The sequence below is a fragment of the Mastigoproctus giganteus genome, chromosome 9 (genome assembly GCF_048544385.1).
Source record: "Mastigoproctus giganteus isolate SK-2022 chromosome 9, ASM4854438v1, whole genome shotgun sequence".
In the NCBI taxonomy this organism is placed as follows: Eukaryota; Metazoa; Arthropoda; class Arachnida; order Uropygi; family Thelyphonidae; genus Mastigoproctus; species Mastigoproctus giganteus.
This window is the reverse complement of record NC_143583.1, coordinates 16,795,811-16,821,960: the sequence shown is the minus strand read 5'-3', so window position 1 is coordinate 16,821,960 and position 26,150 is coordinate 16,795,811. Positions and strand designations below refer to the sequence as shown.

The following is a 26,150-nucleotide window of genomic DNA, read 5'->3' as shown; positions in this document are numbered from 1 at the left end:
GAGAGCGAAAGAGAAAACCGAGTTTTTTTAGATGCAGAGGAAGCAATATTTGTAATGTGCTTGTGCCAAGAGAGATTAGAAGTCAGTCAGCCCCAAAAGAGATATATCATTTTGCCTAGAAATCGGAGTGTCACCAAAGATAAGCATAGGAGCAGAAAAATCCTTTATGCGAAATATAAGACAAAACTGAGTTTTAGAAGGATTGAAATCAACAAAGTTGTCTTTGCCCCACTGGAGAATTACCTGAAGATCGGCATTTAAGGAATTGGTAGCATATTTTCAAGAAGTTGAAGCTGATTGAGCACGACAAGGTTTCTCAAAATGGAAAGTAGAATGCAATGTGCTATCATCGGCAAAACTATGGATAGGATTTCCAGTCAATGGAAGAAGGTCATTAATATACAAGAGGAAAAGAGTTGGGGGGGGGGGGGTAAAGCGGATTTAGTGGAGAAGTTAGAAGACAGAAGGTCATCTACCATCCCCTTCAGTGAGCGATCAGAGAGAAAACTGGCTAACCAATTACAAAAAACAGATGGCAAACCATAAGATGAAAGGTTGTTTAGAAGACCTTTATGCCAAACACGATCTTAGCCAATGCTTTCACATATGCAGCCTTCGCCTCCTTGACCTTATTTGTGGTACTATTACAGATCAACTTGTGCCTGTTGTGGGCTTCAGTACTTTTCATTGCACTAAATATAACCACGCATTGAAAAATGCTATCTTTTTCTGCTATATTTGACCACCCGTACATCCATTTTGGCATCCTCCTCCTCCTCCTCCTCCTGAATTTTTTTAAAGTCATCTGTGCGTTAATGGCTTCTGTGATTTTTGCTTTAAAAGTATTCCATAATTCCAATGTATTCGCCATGCCTTAGCAATCCATTCAATTAACGAATGCTATTAGCGCCTTAAACTGTCCAAGACCCTCTTCTGAAGTTAAAACCCTTGCCTTTACCTTTAACTATGGAACGTCTTTCTTCGTCTTCCAACTTACGATTGCATGATTATTTCCTGTCAATGGTTCCTGTACTTTAAGTTCTATGATGTCATCTGTTTAATTAGTAATGATGAGATTAAGAATATCCTCACCTAATACTTTCTCTAATATGCTGGTACAAATAATAACCATCTCGTTATTTAAACGTTTTTTAAACGTTTATTTAAAAAACGTTTTTCCCCATCGTGAGTTTCCCTCCCTCTTATTTCAATCAATATGGGGCAGTGGGCAAGCATCAATAATTGCTTGCCCACTCCATCTCCATGTAAAAAATCTCGTCATATTCTACACAAATGAACTATTGAGACACCTGGTAGAGAAGAAATGTGCATGGGATGCATATAAATTATCAAGTGATACAGAAGCCTATGGTCGATATAAATTAGTTTGTAATCAAGTCACAAAGCAGGTTAAACAAGCAAAGGCAGATTACGAGAAATCCTTAGCGAAGGATGCAAAGAAAACAGCAAAGAGACTTCTTTACTAGAACTATAGAAGGAAGGAGATGAATCAGATTGGTCCGCCTGATGTCAATGGGTTAATTCCTGGTGGCCCTGTTTAGGTTGCTGACAAATTGAATAGGTATTTTGCATCTGCATACACACTGAGGATTTCTTTAGCTGAGGGATGCCAGAAGTTTATCAAACTGCATTGAGGAGCTAAATGACTTTCTTATAACTGAATGAAAAATTGAGCAGAGAAATTGTTGAAGCTGAACATAAAAAACATGGCACCTGGAGTTGGTTGATGGGATCTATCCAATTATATTAAGAGAGGCAGCAAAGAAGGTGAGCAAAAACCCTTAGCCATAATGATGAGAGCATCCTTGGATTTAGAGGAGGTCCATATTGACTGGAGACATGCTAATGTGTTTCCAAATTCATAAAGGGGGTTTAAAAGGTAACATGAGTGATTACAGACCGGATAGCTTTACATCTGTTCCAGGTAAAATAGTGGAATCACTGGTTAAAGAAGTAATTCATGATCAACTGGACTGGAATGCAATTATACTATACTGCAGTCGCTGCATGGATTTGTTAAGGGGCGACCCTGTCTAATCAACATGATAGGTTTTTATGTTGCAGTGACCATGGAACTGGATGTAAAAAATAATTTTGATATCATATACTTGGTCTCTCGAAGGCTTTTGATAATGTTGCAGATAAAAGATCTGTATAAGCTGGAACAATGTGGCATTAAGGGCAAGTTACTGCTATGGATAAAGGGATGGTTAAGTGGAAGAAGGCAGAGTGGTTATAAATGGACACTGCTCTTTGTGGCTAATGTTGTCAGTGGTATACTTCAGGGTTCAGTGCTGGGCCTATTGTTGTTTTCAATATTTATTAATGGTATTAATGAAGGTATATCAGCCTCATCCCAAAGTTTGCAGATGCTACAAAAGTCGCAGGGTGGTAAACGACAAGATCGATAAAAATTAGGTCGATGTGCTGAGAAATGGTAGTTTAAGTTAAACATTGTCAAGTATAAGGTACTGCATATGGGTTGCAGTAATCTCAGAGTGATTTATCAATTGTGTGATACTGTACTCAGGGTAGTAGAAAATGAAAAGGACCGCTGGGGGTAATTGTACAGTCAGATTTGAAATTCTCTGAGCAGTTCAGATATACTACTAAGGCAGCTCATGCGGTTTGTCAATGATATACAGAAAGTTTGTTAGTAGGGATAAGGTGATTATCTCTTTATACAAGGCCATGGTCATGCCACATCTAGAGTATTGTATAGAGGTCTGGAGGTCTCACTCTGGGCGCATTTTTGCCGTAATAGCCCTTGCGCCAAAAATACCAACAACAACAACAGCCTCACTCTAGGAAGGATGTAGCTCTGCTGGTACGGGTGCAGAGAAACGCAACCAGATTGTTGAAGGGAAGAAAAGGGTGCACTTTTAGGCACTTGCAGGGTGATCTGATTGAGGTGTTAAAGGCCTTGAATGGGTAGTGTAAGTTGAATGTGAGTGGACTTCTTGTTGCTGAGACTACACACATGCAGGGGCATAAACTTAAGTTGAGGAAGGATGGAAAGATAGTTTGAATAAATTAAAGAAAGAACTAGACAAATTCTTGGAGTGTATGAATGGGTTAAGTGTGGAATATTTTTTTTTTTTTTTTGGCTGATGTTATATAAATTTTCTTTCTTGCATTTTTTTACGCGTACTATCTCGTTTTATTACGAAATTTTAATAACTACGATTATTATCTTTCAGAATGTCAGAGGAGCAGTGGACCCACAGACAAGTAAGTGAATATTCATTATACTTTTCTATTAACACTTGAAAAATTATTATTTCCGAATTGATTGCTATTTTCGTTTCTTGACTATCAAGATGAAAGCTCGAATGATGAAGCCCAAAACAATGAGATTTATGTGTATACATACCGGTAGGTCTCATTGTTTAGGGCTTCATCATTCGTGGAAAAAAATATTTTGAGACGATATCTCGTTGATTTGTGGTCCAGGACTTGATCATTCATTGAATCTTCGTTCATTTTCCCCACAGATTTCTGGCTTTGTCGGTCCCATCGACTGTGGATTACTTGCATTTAACTTGGGCAAAGTTGATCAATGAAAACAAGGAGTAAATTCGATATTACAATAGGCTATAAATTACACCATGACTATTTATCATTTAATTACTATTAAATTATTGAAAAATTATCTGGTAAAAAAGTAACGCGATTCACTTCCATCCCAAACTGAAATATACACTACCTAGCTACTATTACCACGGCGAGGTAATAAAGTATTGGAGGCCATTGAAAGCAATTTCTGCTCCAATCGACGTAACACGGAATCAACAAGAAATTCTGTACTGTTTGGATTCTTGGAGTAATGTAGAGAGAGGATAGTGCTGACGAACACGCCTTTCCAGTTCAATCCTCAGATGCTCAATATGTTTGAGATATGAGGATTGGGCTGGCCAGGACAGATGCTTTAATTCTTCCTGATTTTTTTTTTAAACCACTCTTTCATAGCGGTGAACATTCAACCTTTCCAGGCGTACTTTCGACCGTCGTCTGTTATCCAGGCGGAACGCAGCCTTATTTATCTGGTTATCGTGAGAAATTGGGAGGTTTTTTTTAATAAAGGAACGGGGTCCTTCGCACCTTGTGGGTAGTGATTCGTTGGGATCTTTATGCCCAAAAACGAAACATATGCATTAAATGCATATGTTTCGTTTTTGGGCAGTATTGAACTGGATAATCGCTCCAGACATTGAGGAATACCACCTCCATCATCTTGCGCTTTCGGCTGTATCTTGCACTCTCAGCGTCTGTTTGCATTGAGTTTATTTGGGTATAGCACTGTTTTAATGTAAACTGATAGAAAAAAATCATATCTTAGTCAATTTACACCTGTTTTACGTAATACGCCAACATCTACAAATAGTTAAATCGTATGAGGGCCATTTAATTTAATATAATTTGGATATACACATTTCTTTTATGAAAGAACTGACACAGTAAACATTAGACATTTATTTCCTATCGTTTTATTTTATATCCGTCCTTATTGCGACGTCACTCCCGAGATCGATGTCTTTCTCTTTAATATTAGGACAGAGTGCTGTGTTCAGAATCTGAAGCTTTGTCCCCCGAACGTAGATAACAAGGTATTGGATTTATCGTCAACATTGGAATCTGAAAATTCTCTGTTTTTCAGAAATAAACGTAGGAACCCGAAGTAAAGTACAGTTAGGTAAACATTTACCTAACTCTACTTTACTGAACCAAGGCAACTGTGGGTGAAATGATTCCATGATATGAGATCGATGCACTAAGTTGCAAACCCAGTTCGCTCATTTCTATGTACAGAAAGAGGCTGTGCACGACATGTACAATTACTTTTTATAACTTTCATAGCTTGAGGCTTTTTCCTGAGATTCAGCTATACATATTTCAATAGATTATTGCATATATCCCCATGTTCCTAATAATGTAGCCACGCAGCGTACATTTAAAGGTGTCAACTTCACAAAACTCCGTCTAATAATAGCATTAAAAATATTTTTAAGAATACTCACACGCTACATTCATATGATTTCTATATTTCAATTAGATGTACGCATGACAAAATTAATGGTTAGAATATCATCATTTAAAGGCGTGATGTATTTAAACCATTTAATAAAAAGAACATTAAGAGCCATTCGTCATTGGATTATGTTATTTTAATGATTTCGCGTAAATCTCAAAGTGGAAAGGTATCTGCTTCTAGCATTCCGTTCATCTTATTTAAAATATAAAAACTAATGATTATTTACATTATATGTAACAGTTATACAGAAGGAGACTGTTTTATTTAAAATTCCTCTGTGCGAGAATAACACTTTGTTATTTCTGTTTCATTTCAGATCTCAAACTCCACTGAAAAAAGATACGGATGATATGCCGGATGGCGAAGAAAAAGGACCAGACATTATACCAGCAAATATAATAAACAGAGCTTATTACACAGGTAGTTATTTGTAAATATCTTAGTCATTTACTTATGCTTATCCAAAGGTATTTTAATTATGAATAGAATTAGAATATCTCAAAGAATTCAAGCTAAAATGACCTTGGCCATATCGACTGATTTAGGAATCCTGCTTGCTTAAGTTAGAATTTGAAAAAGATATACGTCTCTTTAAGTATCGCTGTAACAGTTCCATATAATTAGGTTTTGTGCAATATGTCATGCATACTGCATTTTCTTGAGCCAGAGGTTTTAAAGCCGTTTTTAGAACATCTATTGGACCAACTTTTGATGGACCAACTTTTGATGTTCGACCAACTTTTGATGTTTTTATTGGACCAACTTTTGATGTTTTTATTGGACCAACTTTTGATGTTTTTATTGGACCAACTTTTGATGTTCGTACAAGTACAGAATTTCACACGCGCATGTTCGAGCGTTCATGGACGACAAATACATAGTCCTGGAATACATCTAACTGGTGTATTCGTTAACGGTAATCTCTTCTGGTCTTCAAGAGTTTAGGAAGCTCTTGGAAAAATACGCTCTATAGAATAAAGCGATGTATACTAAGTGTATTTAACCATTCCGAAAATAAGCAGTTCCATCGTCTTTTGCAAAGTTCATGTGCAATAAATACAGTACCCATCTTAAAATAAAATAGTCATAAACATAAAACAATCAATTGGCTTTCATACCAAAGCGACTTTATTCTGCTTTTCTCACCCCCCCCCCCCAAGAAAACGCATTTCTCGATTATTTTGGCAATAAGCGACACAAGTCACTGAACATAAACGCCGTTTAAATTGATATACTTTTACTCATATGTGACCTTAAAGATAGTACGCTTTCCCTGCGAAACACAACATCCTTCGATAGCTGAGTGAACTGGTTGCAAACTACACAACATTCCAATTAGTTCTCGTACAGAGTAACGTCTTAATATGACCTTATTTAACAAACGTTCATCTGACCGCACTTTCGAAGGGACGTCAATATCAGCATCAAATAATGTCGGACCTTTATTAGGGCAAATATTTGAGCTACGTGAATCTTCCAACAGTTCGAAGTTTGCCAGAATTCAATTGCCGGGTATTAGATAAGATATCCAACTCAATTCTTCCGCAATGCGCACCGAATATTAATCACGTATGTAGCAATTATTATAAATATTATGTAATTTATTATTATATTATCTCATTATCTAATTATATTGCTATTTTTTATCAGAAAAAAATGCAAAAAAGTATTGTATATATATATATATATATATTTTTTTTTTTTTTTTTTTTTAAACAAAATCCTGATTTATATTAAAAATTATAATTCTTCTTCTTCTGGCGTTATAATCCTGGGTGGGTCTTAGTCTTCTCAACGATGTTCCACCAGTAAGTCCTCCCAGAAGTCAAACTTCTTATTCTCATGGTCTTTAAGTCCTCTTCTACGTCATCCATCCATCTTTTCTGCGGTCTTCCTCTTGCCCTCCTACCGATAGGTTTCCATTCCATTATTCTCTTAGTTGTTCTGCTGTCATCCATTCTCATAACATGTTCCAACCAAGCAAGTCTCTGGCTCTTCACAAATCTGACGATGTCCGCACCCTGAATAAGATTGTCAAGTTCATGGTTCATTCTGATCCTCCAGAATCCATCAATGTCTTGTACGGACCCAAAGACTTTTCGCAAAAATTCTACGCTCGAACACTCTCAAGAACCACTCATCTTTACTCGTTAATTTCCAAGCGTCACAACCGTGCAACTGGTTTAATGAGGCTTTTGTATATCCTTAATTTTAAATGTCTGTTCAATACTCTGGACTTCATTAGTTTTTCATGGGGACAGAAGCATCTGTTTCCACCCAGGATAGGGGACTTAAGTTCATTAGTATTAGAGTTGGACTGGTTTATCTGCGAACCTAGATAGGCAAAATTTTGTATATGCTCAAAAGAAAAGCTGTTGGTTCTTAAATTGTCCGTGTTATCTGCCATTCACCGGACTTCCATATATTTTGTCTTCGCTTCATTTATCCAAGTCCTCTTCTTTGTGCTTCACTATTCCAGCCTGGCCACTGTTTCCTCCAGTGCTCCTATAGTCCTACTGATAATAACGACATCATTAGCATATGCACAGACCTGGACTGTCTTTGTGCTTGTGTCCAGTCACTACTAATTTTCTGACAGCCTCCTCTAAAACCTAGTCCATATATTATCATTACAAATGATAATATATACACTAAATTGTCAAAGGTATGCGGATAACCATCTCCCCTGAAGTTTTAAACAGTATGTCATATTCGCAAGCATTCTGTTTATGTCAATACACGTGAAAAATCCTAGATCGACAGTGCCTTATATAATCACCAAATAGAGTTTTTCATGGTGCTACTGAATTATTATTTTTTATTATTATTATTATTAGCCATATGATTCAAGGAAGCCTGAAGCTTATGCTGCACCAGCCAAAAAAAAACTCTGAATTACCCCACGAGAGAGAGAGAAAACAAGTGTCAGAATTAGAAGGGAATCACCAAGAAAGAGAAGAATGATAATATCCAGCTCAGGACCCTGGGTGTGCCAAGCCCATACTCACCAGATGTGAGCCCCCGGGGTTAGCATTAGCATTACTAGAGGCATTTGATGCAAGAAAGCAAGCTTATGCAGCATCAGCCAAAAAAAAAAAAAAAAAACCACTTCCACTTCACCCCTCTGTTCGTACAAAATACCTGTCCAGCTGAGCCTTAAATTTATTTAGGCTATCAACCTCCACTACACGGGATGGAAGTCTGTTTCACCAACCAACCACCCGCTGGCTAACGGCAAATTTCCGCACGTCTATCCTACATCTGTCTTTCCTCAATTTGAATTTATGCCCTCTCAGGTGATTATTCTGAGCTAGAGGAAGAATCCCATCAGCATTGAGCATGCTCAAACCATTCAAGGCTTTATACACCTCTATCAGATCACCTCGCTGGTGCCTAGTCTCCAGACACTGTAATTTCCAAAACTTAAGCCTTTCTTCGTAAGAGCACCCCTTTGTTCCATTCACTAATCTTGTTGCCCTTCTCTGTACTCGTTCCAGCAGCTCTACATCCTTCTTGAAATGAGGCCTCCAGACCTGTATACAGTACTCTAGGTGTGGCCTGACCATTGCCTTATACAAGGGAATAATCACCTCTTTATCCTTGCTGGAAAAATTCCTTATATCATTGACAATACTCCATGAGCTACTCTTGCAGCCCGTCTGCACTGCTCAGAGAACTTCATATCTGCCTGCACAACCACCCCCAAGTCCCTTTCATTCTCTACCACTGTCAGTGTAGTACCACAGAGTTGATACGTTGCTCTGGGGTTGCTGTTTCCCATGTGTAGTACTTTACATTTGTCAATGTTAAACTTCATTTGCCACCTCTCAGCCCATCTGCTCAACCTTTCCAGATCCTGTTGCAGCAGCATAGTGTCAGTAGTGTCCTTGACAACCCTGCCAACCTTCGTATCGTCTGCAAACTTGGACATTAAGCTTGATATACCATTATCAATATCATTTATAAATACAGAAAACAATAATGGACCCAATACTGAACCCTGAGGGACTCCACTAATAACATTAGTCCACGATGAGCAGTGTCCATTGATTACCACTCTCTGTCTTCTCCCCCTCAACCACCCCTTTATCCATAGCAGCAATTTGCCTCCAATGTCACACTGCTCCGATTTGTGTAGCAGTCTTCCATGTGCAACAGTATCAAAAGCCTTTCTAAGATCCAAGTATATAATATCAAAGCTATTCCCTGCATCCAGTTCTTTTGTGACTGCATCATAGTATCCAATCAAATTGAAGCTGGCAAAAGTTCTGGTAGACCGCAGAAATTGACAGAAAGACATCAGAGGGCGCTGAAATGAGTGGAACGTAGAACCTGTTAGTCCTTGTCGAATACTATGAACCAGGAGTTCAGGTAAGATTCGAGAACTGATATTGGAACAAAGATGATACGTGAAAGGTTCCTTGGCAGAGGAGTTTACTGAAGAGCTGCAGCATAGAAACGCAGCGTCGACTAGCTGCGTTTCTATGCTACCTGGTGAAAATCTTATTATTACTGTTCCCGTAATGCTGGAGACCCATGTTTGGAAGTGACAAATAATGGTACACTTGTTTTCGAATCTGATGGAAGTGTTAGAGATATGGATAACCAAAACTTCTGTCCCTCTAAAGAAGAAAGTCCCATACTCATTTTCGCATTTAGCTATGTTAATGGGTATCAGGCTTTAACATCTCCATGGTTTTCCATCCCGAAAAAAAACAACTAGACTGTGTAGTACACGCTGTTGTTGTTGTAGGATTTTAGATGCATCATGAACTTAACCATATTGCGTTGTATATAACACGTCTGCAAATTACGTGTGTTCTGTGGTCGATTTGCTTCTTTGATGGACGAAAACCCCAAGTTTACGGGAAAAAAACCATGTGATCTTCTTTTTCTTCTTCTTCGGGGACTGAATAACTCAGCCGCGGAGTGAGAAAGACCATAAAAGTTCCTCGCCTCATTGACGGGATTAGAATTCGGCTTTTTCCGCCTGATGTGGGGAGGTCGGTAATTATATCCACGTGCTACACTCGAAGGTACTACGTGGATATAATACATTATTGATGCTTCACTGCCTTAGCTACCTCAGCGTGTATTCTAAACTACATAACCGACTTATTACAGTAGAAATAGCTCGCAGTTATTTTAATTATACCTAGATAGTATCTCAAAAACAAGGATCGTTGAGTTATTTAAATTTAAGAGTTTGTTTAGATTAGGTAATGGAGCGGCTAAGGATATGAAACGTCAGTGCATTTGTGTCTGTGAATTGAGTTTAATCTGTGGTCGTTTTTTTTTTCTTTTTTCTTGAGTAAAAAATCGGAGGAGAAAATCATATGATACAGCCCTCCTCTCATTTGACAAGCTCTACCCCGTAAAAAAAATAACAAATAATGAAAAAAAAAATCAGAAATTCCTTCTGGCTCTACCAAATTGAACCCATATATTCACCACTCCATGCATAAAATGTTCTGGCCAACGAGGGCTATTTTTCTAAAGATAAATAATCAGCACCTATTAAGAGTTCATTATTCATATATAAATTTTGCCTGGAAGACAATAAATAAATCGATTGCAAAGTTGCAGATCAAAGTGGTTAGCAAAGTTGAACTAACGTTCGGAAGACACCCTACATAAGATCCCACACATACAGATCAAAGTGGTTTCTGACTTAAAGCTCTTTGAAAGTTGATCTTTAAAAACAGCCGTGCGCAATCGTTCTTCACACATCTTTATGAATTTGGTTAGAACGTCAAGTATCGCGAATAAATGTTAACCCACAGCCGTGTTCCATGACCAATAGAGTTAACAATATCACATCCGCTCTGTATTCACAAATCAGCATATAAATCATTCCCATAACTGTCTCTCCAACTGCTGACATGCTTGCTGTCCTTTAAAACTAATTTTGTGCTTCCCAGCTGGTACCGTTTTCCGTATTTTCCTTGGCTGTTTGTGATTATGACTCTGCTAACTATACTCTGCCTATTCCATAAGGAAACATTTAATCAAAATACCCAAATCTAATTTGGGTATTTTGCTTACAGACTATCTGGTATTAATAAAGAATGATGAACGTGCTGTAATTTTACCGATCTGGAAGGATCGAACTGTGAAAGAACAGTGAGCAGTTTATATTACCTTTCAAATTAATTACCACGGATGTATTCTAAATATATATTTTTTTTTATTATTTGAAGGATGTAAAGCCCTTACAACAGATTTTATCAGAATTATTCTTGTTGTCCATTCGATGTCCAGGACTTCATTCAACTGATTTTCCTAACTTTCTTTAATCGTATAATTTCAGAAGAAACAAAGGAAAGTTCTTCGCCATCGGGTAGTACAGTGGTAAACCGACCGTGGACAGAATCTCCGAGGCATGAAACTGTAGAACATACATTACAAGGCTCAACTTATAGAAAGGTGAGTACAGATCGCTGTAGGTTCTTTGGATCGTGATTGTGGAGAACTGGAAATTCATTGTCATTGGCGAAGTATATTCAATCCAAACGCATTTTTTTTCTAAATGAATGAATACAACTGGTTCCAAGAGCATGAGAGTGAAACGCTGGATATTGTTTGTTGCTGTGCGCATATTGAAGGAATAATTGGGCAATATGGCGGATGCGCGAAAACTTGAGAGGATTTTTTTGTTATCCGTTTACTAAATATATAAATCATGGATTACATCTATATGATTATTATTTTAATTGGAGCAAATATGTGAAATACATGTTGATTTTTCGTTTCAAAAAAACCCAGGAGCAAATGAGTAAAGTATTAGAAACAGTTGAGTGAACATGTTGAGATATGTAAGTGAAAACAATTTTGCATAGTATTATTATTAATTTATTAGTAATTAACGGACCACAAGTTAATTCCTTATTTAGTTTTAAATTATATTAACCACAGATTTAATTAAATTAAGAAAATAATAGAACGCGCCTGAAATATAACGTATTACGACCAAATTTATCTTCTATATTTCGCCTGTTTTAAGATTAATCTTTCATTTTATTGTGTTTACTGTTTTATATCGCTCTCAAAACCTTGGCCCGTTTAATTCGTTCATTTAATTTTCTGACGAAAGTGCACTGCCAATTGCTCAATCTATTTTTAATTAATATTGAGTTTTACGTAACCTTCATTAAATTATTTCTTCTGTTTCCAGAGATTTCAATAATCCTGTACAACATATTCAACTAGCGAAAGTAACTGTAATTTGGTGTGATTTCATCTAGTTGAAAATTAACCTCCGGAAGATAGTTAAAAAAAGTCAATATTAGTTATCTGCTATCTGTCTTTAATTAAAATTCTATCATACAGACGTGAAAACAAGGACTAAAATCACATACTCCAATACTACGCAAAAATCCGGGAATTTTCAACCATTATTTTCATCCTGAAATTCTTCTTCAATCAACGCAGTGCATTCGATAAATTGATCGCCCATTCACGTCTGGTGAGCGAAAGTCAGAGACGCTCCATCGAAATTAGACATCAAGAAGATGAAAGAAAGAAGTAACACGGATGCAGCTACAACGGAAAATCTGCTAACATGAAAACTGTCATTTATCTTCAGTCAGTATCTGCCTTCTAGAGCGGACATTGTGTGTGGATGCTCAATTACGTTCTGGTTGTTCAAACGTGTGAGAGAAATGTATATTCTCATTCATCTCTGAGCTTTCGGTGACACCGCCCACCTCACTCAGCTTCTCGGTATCTCATGTATCCTTGATCTTTTTTATTTCTTCTCTGTAAATGATCTTGGTTTAATTATATGTGTTCTAGCTGTTACGTTGGCTCCATCATAGAAGAGCAATGTGGATCTGAATAAAACACGGCGTACCTCTGAATATTTGATGATAAATCTAGATTAGAGATCGGTTTTAAAGAACGCTGAAGACAAATTAACTTTACCAAAGAGATCTGCAGTCCATAACGAATTCAAACCGACTGAGAATTAAAATCTTACATGCTCTGTCTTTGTGTTTATTCTAATGCTGTGTGCTGTTTCTCGATAACATAAGGTTTTATAAATTAAATATAGGCCTCAACTGTATCTTAGACGTTTGACACATTCACGTACGTCAGCGCTAAAAGCATGTCCAGTGATATACGTTTAGTGCTGAATATGTAAGGTCAGCAGTAGAAAATTAGAGTATCCATCATTAATAGCATTTTCAGGTGGAATACTCTTTCGATAACTGTAACACTGCGCAATTATTTATGGTAAATTTTCTCCTTCATACAGTAAACTCTGTATAATCCAGCATTCGTATCAACGATCGCATTTATCTTTAGGAATCCGTGCGAAAACTGACCTTTCTTTCTTTCTTTCTTTACAAGATGCTTTTAGTACTGTCTTGTACTTTAATTTGTTTTTGCAGCCACCAGGATTTAAACTACATATATAATGTGATGGTCTTCATTCTCAGAGCAGAACACTGACCTTTGCGATGATTAACTCTGGTATTGCACTACTTTCAAACAGATGGCCTCCCAAAAAGTTTAATTGACCTTTTGTTTAAAATGAGTCGATCAACCAATATTACAGCCCTGTTTGAGGACTAATTGGTTTCCTATTCGATAGCGGATGGTCTCTAGTGAAAGTACTCAGACAAGACCGCTGTAAAGATGTTATGAGCTGCCATGTGGTATAGGAAATAATTTTTCAAAGTTGTCATATAGTTGAAGGTTAAAATCGGTGCAATACCAGCGTAACTCGTTATAAAGGTAAGTTTATTCGGATATGAGAATTAAAGCTACTGCGTTATCCATGCAGTTTAAATCCTGATACCCTCAAAAGCAGATGAAAAGACAAGATAGTTAATATAATGTTTGCAGATAAGTTCAGTCGTTTGTGCTTATTATTCATTGAAATGTGCTTCTCTAAAACTGCTCAACCGCTAGGTATGCTTCTCTGAAACTGGACTTTCTCAGTCCCTGAGGTTGACGGATTTTAAAGAGTTTACTCTAATTTGTAATATTAAATTCAGTGAAAAGGTCAAACAAGTGAGTTTTCAGGCCTGGTTTGTCTGAGTAAGCTTTGGTTAGAAAGGCTGCATTAGCCGAGTGGTCAGATGCGGGCGAGCGTACCGAAGTACATGTGCCTTGATTGATCGGGGTTCAAGCCTGTTGATTGCTAAATATAATGCTGTCCCTTATATTCTCTCTTGTAAACTCCTCTGACCGTGTGGTCGTCCCGAAGTATGAACAGAATATTTTTTTAAGTACTCCAAACAAAAACTTAACAAATGTGGTTTGTCGCTTATATTCTGATCCAAACACGTATTAAATTCCCAAAATAAAAGTTAAGGTGAACTTTTTTCGCTAGTAAATAAACAAAACACAAAGTCATTACTTTTTTTTTTAAACTCAAGTGTCTGCATCATTTTTGACATATGTTTACCTTTGGACATCACTTGTGATGTTACCAACTCAGTACAATGTTAGAAATTTCCTAGGAAAATTTAAATATGCTCAAAGTAAATCCTGAAAAAAAAATTTTTTAAATATCAATAGGGTTAATCGAGAAACAGCCTCATATTCCCATGCGTAATATATCCATAAATTGCATGGATCCACTTGTCGGCTTTCCTGGTTCGCTGGATGAAAAATCCGACTTTCAGGATGAATAAACCTTGCTGATATGGACTAATCCAGGGAGAGAAATAAGCCCACAAAAGTTCATTGACTGCATTCGAACCAGAACCTTTTCCACCCAGTATGAAGGGGTAGGGTTATTTTGACCACTGTATTACCCTCAAGGACAATCCTAAACTATTATTTTCATGAATTATGACGAGAGAACCTCCAAATATGTAAAATTTATGAATTATGCACCATCTAGGCTGACTAATTCGATCACGTTGTTAAAGAAATCCATAAAAATTCGTACCGTTCCAAATTGAGTATAATAACACCGCTCAATTGATGGAGTTCTACAATTTAATTTTACAATTTTGATTTTATGGTACGTGCGGTACGATTCGCTGTATTCTCTCCCCATTTATTTTTAAACTCATACTTTTATGATCGAAAAAGAAGATGTGTATGCTATATTTTCTTCTTTTTTTTTAAGATTATCAAATCGTATAACAAATTTAGATTGACACAATGAACTTTGAGATTAAATTCTTTTATTTTATATATAAAAAAGACAATACGAAGATAAAGGAAGCCTATACATACATGAAACTTGATTAAGGGAACCCAAACTTTCATTGACATAGATTTGTATATGTAGCGTAGCTCAAATGAATATTTCAGCTACGCTATATATGCAAATCTCACAAGACTTTAAATCGTGTCCATGGAAAGTTTTATAAGAAAATCCATAAAATAACTTTTTTATTGCTGTCGTCTCTCTAAATCCTCTCTCCCTCTTTCTTACTTTCGTTCGTATATTTTGCAATCAAAATTTTACGTACAGTATTTCCAACAGGGCCACACAAAAATATATCTTACATATCATTAAAGAAGTATTTACATAGAAGCTTTAGAAATTCTAGATAAACAATGATGAATATGCGTAGTCATAGTAACAGAAAAAAAATGAAAGAAAACCTCTTGAAAACCCTCCAAACTGGCCTTCAGGTAAAGCATTAGAAAGTAAAACTATTCCTGCGACCTCTGTCAAGTTACTAAGCTTAACCGGAACATGCCTACGTAGGAAATAAAGTCACAATCCACAGAGACCATCAAAGGAATGCATTTCCCGCTGGCAGAGCATCTAACAAGCACTGTAAACATAGCTTCATCCATGTTAATTCTCCCATTCCTCGTTTACATTTATTGTGGGTTCTTATCTCTGACACAAGCATTTGTTTTTGTCCTATTGAACACAGTCAGATTCTTTCATTTTCTGTGCTCAATTTATTAGACTGGGCTTTCTGTTTTGACTGTAGCCAGTGACGAGTGTGCATGTAAAGAATTCAGAAGGATTGCTTTTGATTTCTTTAATAAAAATCTACTTTATCCAATATTACGGTGTCTGAATACTTTTGAGAGGATGTTGTATGTAGAAATGTATTTATTGCATCCTATTTCAGTGTGTTATGGGCGAATTTTAGGAAAAAGAGAGTTAAAATTGAAAAAGAATTTATATTTTATTTTTCCAACAATTGAATCGACCATTTCTGAAAACACACTAGAGGGCGTTCTGTTTTTAGGACTCCACAAATTCTGAATTTGCCATTACTCTTGTTTTATTTGAGTCTTAAAGTCATTCTTTTACATCTAGACAAAATCGTGTTAAAAATAATGCGTCATCTGTTATCCGAAACGAATAACTAATTAATTTTCCTCTTTAAAAAATTCCCATTATGTACTTTTATTTCTTTATCCGTTTTTATTTAAATAATTATATTTTAGACGTATTTCGTCAAAGACCTTTGGAAAGAATCCAGGGCAGTTAACATCAGACAATTACTCAGATCGTGTAAGTTGTCGAAATTTGAATTGGCGACAGGATGGGTAATTGGGATTTTTCCCTTGCACTTGAAGTTTAAGTAAAGAGCAGTCATCAGTCTCGCCAAACTTTGTTTTTATTCTGACAGCCCATATCTTAAGGATGATTTCGAGCTCTACATTTTTCTTTCCCTATTATGCAAAGTAGAAAATTTTTCTAAACTTTATCGGAAATGCCTTGACGGCTCTCATTAGGATTTCACATTTATAAAGTCAAACCCCCTTAGTCTAGGTGAAACATTAGTTTGGTATCCAAAATATATTCCGACCAGTTCAGAGTTTTAGTCTTTGGTGAGCTGAAGTTTTTGCAAAGAATTTCATTTTATATACGGCCGCGATATTTTATAAGCTCATTTTTTTTTTAATTCTGGATTTTCGTCGATTTATAGCTTTATATGCGCGACAAGGGCATTTAATTAGTAAGATTTAACGGCTAGGTCACAATGAATTAGCAAAGCATAAAGTTAAGAAAAAAAAGTAGTCTTTTTTAAGAGTTAAAATAATTTAAGGAAGCGAGTGGATAAAAGGAAGTTCTGATAAATGTCTGATATTAGCGAATGCAAGTTTTAAAATTATGAAGAAAATAGAAGGATAATTTTTAATGCTCTTAATTTAAATTCTTTTGCTGTTTTTTGACATAAGTCTTTAGTTTCAGGTATCTTATAAAGAATTTATTTATAAGAAATTCATGACAAACTAGAGCTGATCAATGAGTCTTTGTAGAAATTTACTTTCCATCACTGCATCAAATATTTCCATCTGCCATCTTGAAAAAATGGCAGGATTCCTTTGTCTATTATCCGTTGTTTGCCCATCAAATGTTTATTTATCTATGCACCGTCCTGAAAAAAAAGACTATATTCGAATCGTTGCCAGGAGAACTTTGTATACCTTTTTTTTTTCTTTATTTTCATACAATAGTTAAGTTAGTCAGGCGATTCTCCCATACATTTGGGAGTTTCATTCTACAAACAGGAAAACCATCCATGGACATAATAAGTATTATTTTCGATGTGTTTATTGAACTAAACTGGTTTTGCTTGTTTCCAACAAATTAAATGGTAGAACGTCAAATTACAAGCATTTTTGGTGCACACTTTGGAGGTCTTGGGATTTAAATTATATCAGTTAAAGAAAATATTTTATTTTACGAGATCCTTGATGTTACAAAAGTTGTACAGAGCACTGACTCTTGTGAAAACTGTCATTGTCATGTAATCTGTCCTTAGGCAAATTTGGGACTTGGCAGTTTGGAATTGAATCCAAACAGCATTTCCATGACGAGGCCCAGCAAGTTCCGCTGCTCTGGGTCCTCCAAAAGATACTTTGTAGGATGTCGCTTCTTCATCTTTGTCGATGAAGCCTCAGGGAGTGAATTATTTCTCCTATTCTCTATATTTCTGGGAGAGAGTTGGAAGAGGTGATAGTTGTTAGTTCTTTCAGATTTTACCCACGTCCTGCCTCATTTCTGTGATTGGTAATACTTTTGTATAAATAAGGAAATTATAAAAGAAATATCCAGCTTTTTCACGAATAATTTATTTATTTATTTGTTTAGGTTTTAAAAATGTTATGCAAATTTTGATGTATGTGTTTATGGACTAGGCAAAACTCAATCTTGAATGATTATCCGAGATCATTTAGCTTTTAAGTGAGTTTAATCATTTAAAATTAAACCTCCTATTGTTAATATAATATAATGATCTGTTTTTGAATAATACATTTATTGAGGACTATTATCTCTTCCAGCCAGAAGACGTAACGTACGTAGAACTATCTTTACCTAGAGAACATCACACTTCTAGCACAATGACGGTAAGAAGAAAAGAACCTGCCACAGAATACGCAAAAATAGATCTCCACAGTCATCTGCATCTTCAGACAATAGCAGTAGAAAGAGATGAAGAGGAAGAATTAGGAAATAACACGTGCGAGACCCCCCTAATGAGTAGTCGGCGGGAGAGTGCAGTATGAGGACTGAAATCAAAGGCACACACTTGTTTAATACGGAATTGTAAAGGAAATTATGAAAATCGAAACAGGAGACGACTTTTCCTAACTGTGATCTGTGTTATTACAATCTCAAAGTGAGATCTATTCCCACCCCAGGAGCGAAGCAGGTCTCAAGAATGAGTTTTTACATTTCTCAACTGGCATCTTACAAATGTTCCTTCATTTGTACATAAACTCTTCTCGAACTTTCTTTCATCATCAAAAAAAAATAGCATTTAATGCCTCGAACAGTAACTCTGTGTGTGTTGCGATACGATGAGGTTCACCATTGGCTCAGAGACGGACGGACGGACACAGAGTAATGACCCAGGGCGACCTACAGGAACTAATGGTGCCGAGAGAGTGCATTATTTTCATTTCAGGGACATGTTGTGTAGTGCAGGTCCCGAATTGTATTACTTAATAAGAAATTTTTATTTATTTATAATTAATTCGGAGATCTGTTTATATTCCCAGATGTTTTGAAAGAAAAACAAGGACTTGTAAGATACTTTTTATGTATCGAAGAAACTGCAAGCATTGTTTTCTAAATTCCATGTTTACTTTGTGAATTGTGATATTCACAGGAATGCCGTACCTCTTACGGTGTGTTGTACAATCTGAAATGACGTTTTTATAGTTATATGCATTAAAATAAAATGCACTATTTCAAGAAATGCACTATTTACCATTTTCGTATCTTGTTTTCCATTTTTCACGTTTCAATCACAAAGAAAAACGAATGTCATTCATCCAATTGTTCTACATTTTCCACTGTTTTAAATAGATTTCCGAAATTTTTTTCTTATTGAAAAACAATAAAAATATCACGAAACCTTAATAAATATTAAACATTGTTCAATAAACATTGCTAAGCACATTAATTATGATACCAACGTTACTATTTATATATTAAATACGCAATTACGCTAGGTTAAATCAAAAACTTTAAGCAGCACGTGTGGTGCGCATGCGCTTTAATACGACAGTTCACTGCCTTTTGTTCTGCTGAAAAAAAAACAAAAACCTTTTCCTTGTATTTATTCATTTAATGAAGTAAAATAAAATAAAAATTGAATAAAAATATTAGTCCTTTTTGATAAAGGATAAGGAACCCTCTTTTATAAAGTTCAGAAACGAGAACGACTCTGCAATTGTCCTGAGTATTCCCAAAGATGGTGGACTGTAAACTGTAGTCGACTGCTTTGCTTAAAACTTTAAGAGGATTTATAAACAACAAAAATGGGATATTCAATCCATGCTATAGTCATGAACTATGAAGACTTTCTTACAGACTTCGAGGCCATCTATAATCTGCTTAAAAATACAATTTTTGTTTGAAAAATAATTCCAGAAAGGTCTGGTTGTACCTACAATCAATACTATTGAAAGAATGTGAACAAGACCTGCTCAAGTCACTACTTCATGCAAAGAAGCAATCCTTTTAAAGTGTTATGTACCACTAGAATACCCGTGGTGAATATTTCGCCAAAATTATTTCAGAGAAGACGTTATGATTAATATTGAAATAATTACAATAACCTTTCGCTCGGTTCATTTCGCTGATAGCTAAGATGTAACAGTGGGATGGACTCGGGTAAAAATGCAATTTGATATTTTTATTGCACATGAATTATATGGACCTGGAAACTTCTGCGTAAATTTGTTCATGAGAAAAAAACGCCAATTTTGTAGGAATCTGACCCTGATATTTGTTAATTGTAATGATAAAAGTTAAGAAATTGTCTTCTCTTAAAAGTAAAGGGCAAGTTAGTTTCAGGAGCTAAATCAATTCTCAGTAGGATATTTTTTCGATTATTTTTCTCAGTTTTACTGCTAAATAAAACCTATTGCAAAAGGAAACAAGTCAAAAGCTTGTTTATCTTTGAGTTATTCAAGTTTAAGGAGCGTTTCCGATTGATGGACATAAGCAGTTATTATATAGATTACCCATTGGCCTCGAAGCAGACATACATCTCTATAATTAGTAGAGAATTGCAGACTTATCTGCCTCATGATCCAAAATAATACCATGAGTTTTTGCAAAGTGGATGTTCGTGGTAAGGGAAGTGCGCAGCGCGTTGTACGGGCTCAATGGCAATTTACATCACAGTACAATATAAGGAATGCAAGATCAATATCCCAAATGACGAATTGGGTTCCACACCCGACCCTCTCCTCAACGCTGATCATCGTCGATGGCGATTTCTGCGATGTCAATAACAAACTGGTTGGATACGGAGGACCGGAAAGGTGTGTGCTGGTTCGATTAGTCCAGCTACCTGGTGCAATGGACGGCACCCTCGTGTGTGGCACAAGCAACACGAGTCCAAAGACCTATCGTGCATCTAGACAGGTGGCCGTGGTTGTTAAATATGGAACATGTGAACATGTTTTTTCTGGCAGGAACTATGACCCGTGATGAGGCGTATCAGCAGCTTTTAGAAGACCATGTGCACCCTGTCATGTTGCATTTTTTCCCAGACACAAACGGGATCTTCCAAGAGGATAATGCTCCATGTCATTGGGCCCGCACTGTGCACGAGCATTTCGAAGAACTCCAAGAAGATATCACCCATCTTAACTGGCCTCCAAATTTGCCTGATCTTAATCTAATTGTACACCTGTGGAATGTTTTGGAACGAGAATCGAAGCGTATGACACGCAACCGTCATTTATCCTGATCATGGAAAGCCTTACAGGCAACTTGGCTGCAAATTCCTACGGGTGACTTCAGACATCTAGTGGTGTCAATACCTAAGAGAATAGCAGCTGCTATCTGTGCGAACGGTAGCCCAGCACTGTATTAGGTGGGTAGTCATAATCAAGTGAACCAAGAGTGTATAAGGCTTCGTAAGAGGGCGCTCATCATGTTCGAACTTGATTACTGTACATGTAAATAGATTGTGAAATTAACGGTTGCCAGTAGATTAAAAATTCCTAGACCTTAACTAGCCTTTGATAATATAATGCCTAAAAGACGAGTAGGTAAGTTTTATTATTATGGCCATAGAAGCAATGTACGTAAGTGGATTGACGATTATCCAGAAGATAAATCTGAATTGTGCTTTACAAAAGTAGAGCCTCAAAAAATTTTAAATCTGAACCAGAAATCCGAATGATTATCCGGGAGTATTTAGCATTTAAGTCAATTTTAATCATTTAAAATTAAACCTCATATTGGTAATATAATGTAATGATTTAAAAGTTTTCTCTACTATTTTTGTCTATCTGAAAGACCTTCCGCTGGTAATGCAGGATTACCGAATTAACAAGAATATTGCCAAAAGCATAGCACAATTTCCCGGGATTTGGTAAAAATAAAATACACTAGCAATTCACGTGTCCTGAAGAAGTACTCGTATAAAAGGAACTGTGTTCACGCTAAGAATAAACAGATCATCGAAATTACAGCAGATGGGTCGAGGCGTTGGAGTTAGCGACTTTCGGCACAGACCCATCATGGAATGTATTAGCAATCAATCCTGAAATCCAAGTATATGATAGCAAAAAATAACTTTGATATCATATACTTGGATTTCAGAAAAGCTTTTGACACTGTTGCGCATGGAAGACTACAGTACAAATTGCGGCAGAATGGTATTAAGGGTAAATTGCTACAATGGATAAAAGGATAGTGATTGGGAGAAGACAGAGGGTGGTAATCAATGGGTGCTGCTCTTCGTGGACTAATATTATTAGTGGAGTCCCACAGGGTTCGGTGTTGGGTCCACTGTTGTTTTGTATATTTATCAATGATATTGATGAAGGTATATCAGGCTTAGTATCGAAGTTTGCAGATGATACAAAGGATGGCAGGGTTGTTAATGACAGTAATGGCAGTGTGTTACTGCAACAGGATCTAGAAAATTTTGGCAGATGGGCTGAGAAGTGGCAACTGAAGTTTAACCTTGACAAATGCAGAGTAATGCATATGGGTAGAAGTAACCCCAGAAACGTACCAACTGTGTGGTACTAAACTTAAGGTGGTAGAAAATGAAAAATACCTGGGATTAATTGTGCAGTCAGATATGAAGTTTTCTGAGCAATGCAGACAGGCTGCCAGGGCAGGTCATGGGGTGTTATCAGTGATATACAGGAATTTTGCTAGTAGGGAAAAGGAGGTGATTGTCCCTCTGTATAAGGCAATGGTCAGGCCACGCCTTGAGTACTGCGTGCAGGTCTGGAGGCCTCATTTTAAGAAGGATGCAGATTTGCTTGAGCGTGTACAGAGAAGGGCAGCAAGATTGGTGAGGGGGATTAAGGGATCCAGGAGAGGCTTAGGTTCTGTAAATTGCAATGGCTGGGGACCAGGCACCTGCGAAGTGATCTGATTGAGGTGTATAAGGCTTTGAATGGGTTGAGCACTGAATTCTGATGGGATTCTTCCACGTTCAGATTACGAACCTAAGGGGGCATAAATTTAAATTGAGGAAGGACAGATGTAGAATAGATGTGCGGAAATTTGCCTTTAGCCAGCGGGTGGTTAATTGCTGAAACAAACTTCCATCTGTCGTTGTGGAGTGTTGATAGGTTAAATAAATTTAAGGAGCAAATGGACAAACATTTATAGGGGATTGTTTTGTAATTTTTTTTTTTGCCTGATGCTGCATAAGCTCATACACTTGCTTTCTTGCATCACATGCCACTACTACTACTGCTAATCAGCTCGTGCCATTGCAACAAAACTGCAACAACCCAGATCAACCGTGGCTACTACAACTAGGAAATGTTCGAGTAGACGCAGAAATTAAAGTGAACAGAACAGAGGGTGCTGAGTACATTGGTACCTGGACACATCATTCTTCAACGAAGGAGGTGTGTTCAATGAGGTCATAAGAACAGATATTGGTACAAGGAGGATACCTAGAAGAGAGAGAGAGAGAGAGAGAGAGAGAGAGAGAGAGAGAGAGAGATGCATGACATCGAATTGTAAAAAACGAGCTGCAGCTATAAACTCAAATCATATATCACAGCACAGCGTCGACTTGCTTGGGGCAAAGCTGTGTTATGGAGTGACTAATCAAGGTACGCGGTGTTTCAACCTGAGTGCCATTTTTGAGCTTGGTGAATATACCAGAATCAACTCTGTGGGTGTCCCAACTGTTGAGTTTTGCGGCGGTTCTATCGCCGTCTGGGACTGTTTCTCGTCGTTTTGGCTTGGGTCATTGTTGCACATTTCTAGAACAGTGAATGTCATGCAATTTGCTGAGGCGCCTCCGTAGCCAGGTGGGCAGGAGCAGCAGCGCGTAGCACATGCTTCTTGATTAGACCGGGGTTCTAGCCCGTGACCACCAAATACGGAGGATGCGGATAGGTTAAGGAGTGACCACTGCATATCCCCGGAGCAATATGGCTTTAGTTGCTAATGCTCCTAAAAACAAACAGCAATATGCTGATATTCTGGACAATTCCGCTATTTTTAAATTGTGGCAGCAGTACGGGGGATGACCCGTTAATGTTTCATCATGACAATGCACAGTAACCTCTTGCACAGTCGATGGTGGCTTCTTTTGAGCAGAATGGCGAGAAATTTCACTAAGTACTCAAAATCAAAATCCCAACCTACCTTAACCCTACTGAACACTTTTGAGACAAATTGGAAAAGCTGAATTGATCAAATATTAATAAAATGGTTGAAACGTACACTTGTCCTGGTACTTTCGACAATAGCCTGTACCTAATTAACTGTTCTGTAATTAATATATTTTTTTATTTATTACATTAGACGTATCTGGTAACACGTTCAAAAAGTACCAGAAGCTTATAATACCTTGAGACTTCATTTCAAAATATTCAGAAAGTGAATGATTACAGAAGTCTGGAATAGAAAGCGTAAAGTGTTTTATGTTGTTGTTGCTAATTTTAAAATTTAATAAAAATTATCTAAAAATAGGGAAAAAAAAGCACTCCTTTTTAAAAACTACTAGTAGTAGTGAATTTCGCACTGCATGCCATAAGGGAACGTTTTAATCTCTTGCTCAATTAAGACTGAGATTTTCAGGAACTTTATAATTTCCTTAAAAGTGGTCCTTACTCCATATTTGGGGGTGTCATCTTTCATACAAATGATAGATTAACCAGGGATACTACGATTTAAATAAATACTACCCGTAATTATTTAAATATAATGCAGTACAACAGAAACACGTAGTAAACGCAAATTTGTTTTTCTGCGAGAAATAAAATTATGGCATTTACTAAGAATTTTAAATCACTAAATACAGAAATACAGGTAAGTTTGAGAAAACTAGTTCCAGGATCATGAAAATGAATTCAGCCTATCGCGATAACCTCCCCACTTATCGGATCTAAATCCAATTACGCCTGTGGGACAAGATGAAACGAGCTCTCCGCAGCCATCCAATTATTGATGTCAAACAGAAAGAAGAAGAAAACGAATCAGATCGTCCCTTGTGTACTGCGGCCGGAAAGTCTTAGATAACCCAGCTGATGTTGCTGATGAATTGAATACGTCATTCTCATTGGTCTTGACGAAAGATCCTTCATGCTGAGAAGTCTATGAAGCCAATGAGGCTAAGCCAAACGAAAATAGTGATTTAGAAATTGCAGATGATTGTTTATTAGATGAACTTTCTAACCTAAATGCAACTGAGGCTCCTGAAGTTGATAATATGTACCTAGTAGTTTTGAGGGAGGCGGCTAGAGAGTGTATTGAACCATTAAGGTTAATTACGAGGGCAACTTTGAACACGGGAGAGATTCATTTGATTAGGAGAAGTGCCCAAGTAGTGTCAATACATAAAGGCTGTTTTAAGAGTGAAGTCGATAACTACAGACAGGTAAATATAACTTCAGTGGTAGGGAAAATTTTAAAAGCAATGATTAATGGTGCAATCCAGGGACATTTAGATAGAAATGGCATTCTGAAGAATACACAACATGGTTTTGTTAAAGGAAATCATGTTTAACTAATATGGTAAGCTATTTTGACACAGTTACTCATGAGCTGGATGTAGTGAAGATATTCGATTTAGAAATTTGGATTTTAGAAAAGTATATGGATCTATCCCTCATGAGAGGTTACCATATAAGCCTGAAGATGTTGGAATTACTGTAAAGATTCTAAGACGGATCGCACAGTGACTTCAGGACAAAAGGTTGTGATCTATGGATATTCTTCAGATTGGTGTAATGGCAGAAGGGGAGTGTCCCAATGATCAGTTCTTGGACCACCGTTGTTTCTGATTTTCAAAAATTATATCGAAAAAGATGACGCGATGTCAAAATTTATAGACAAGGTAAGATTTAGAGAGTCATCAGTGATCAGTGCCAAGCAGCACTCCTTCAAGTATGATCAGAAAAGTGGTAACTTTTTTTTTTTTTTTTAATTCAGAAAAATGCAAGGAGGAATAGCAATCCGAAAATTAATTATACACTTCGCGGGGTTGATTTAAAGAGAGTAGAAGCAGAAAGGAATCTCGGAGTTACGATACGGGCAAATATGACGTTCACTAAGCAATATAAGTCCATGGTGTCTTATAGATGATGTATCCAACATTATCCTGTAGAGATACAGAGGTCATAACCACACTGTATAAGGCAATTCTAAGACCGCATTCAGAATACTACACTTTGATCTTAGCCAAAAAGCCGAGAAGCGATCGCA

At 36.8% G+C, this 26,150-nt stretch overlaps 1 protein-coding gene across 3 annotated transcripts in view; it reads left to right on the top strand.

The window, feature by feature from the left end:
* The window catches only part of LOC150080059 (protein turtle-like), an 886,305-nt gene extending 867,302 nt beyond the window's left edge, over positions 1-19,003 (top strand). For all 3 annotated transcript variants that reach the window (XM_090381137.1, XM_090381139.1, XM_090381138.1), the window contains 4 exons: positions 3,222-3,252; positions 5,370-5,473; positions 11,364-11,479; positions 18,278-19,003. In XM_090381137.1, coding sequence (XP_090237263.1) covers positions 3,222-3,252; positions 5,370-5,473; positions 11,364-11,479; positions 18,278-18,502 — 476 coding nt within the window. In that variant the 3' untranslated portion in view covers positions 18,503-19,003. The remainder of the gene's footprint in view (positions 1-3,221; positions 3,253-5,369; positions 5,474-11,363; positions 11,480-18,277) is intronic.
* Positions 19,004-26,150: the final 7,147 nt, after the last annotated feature.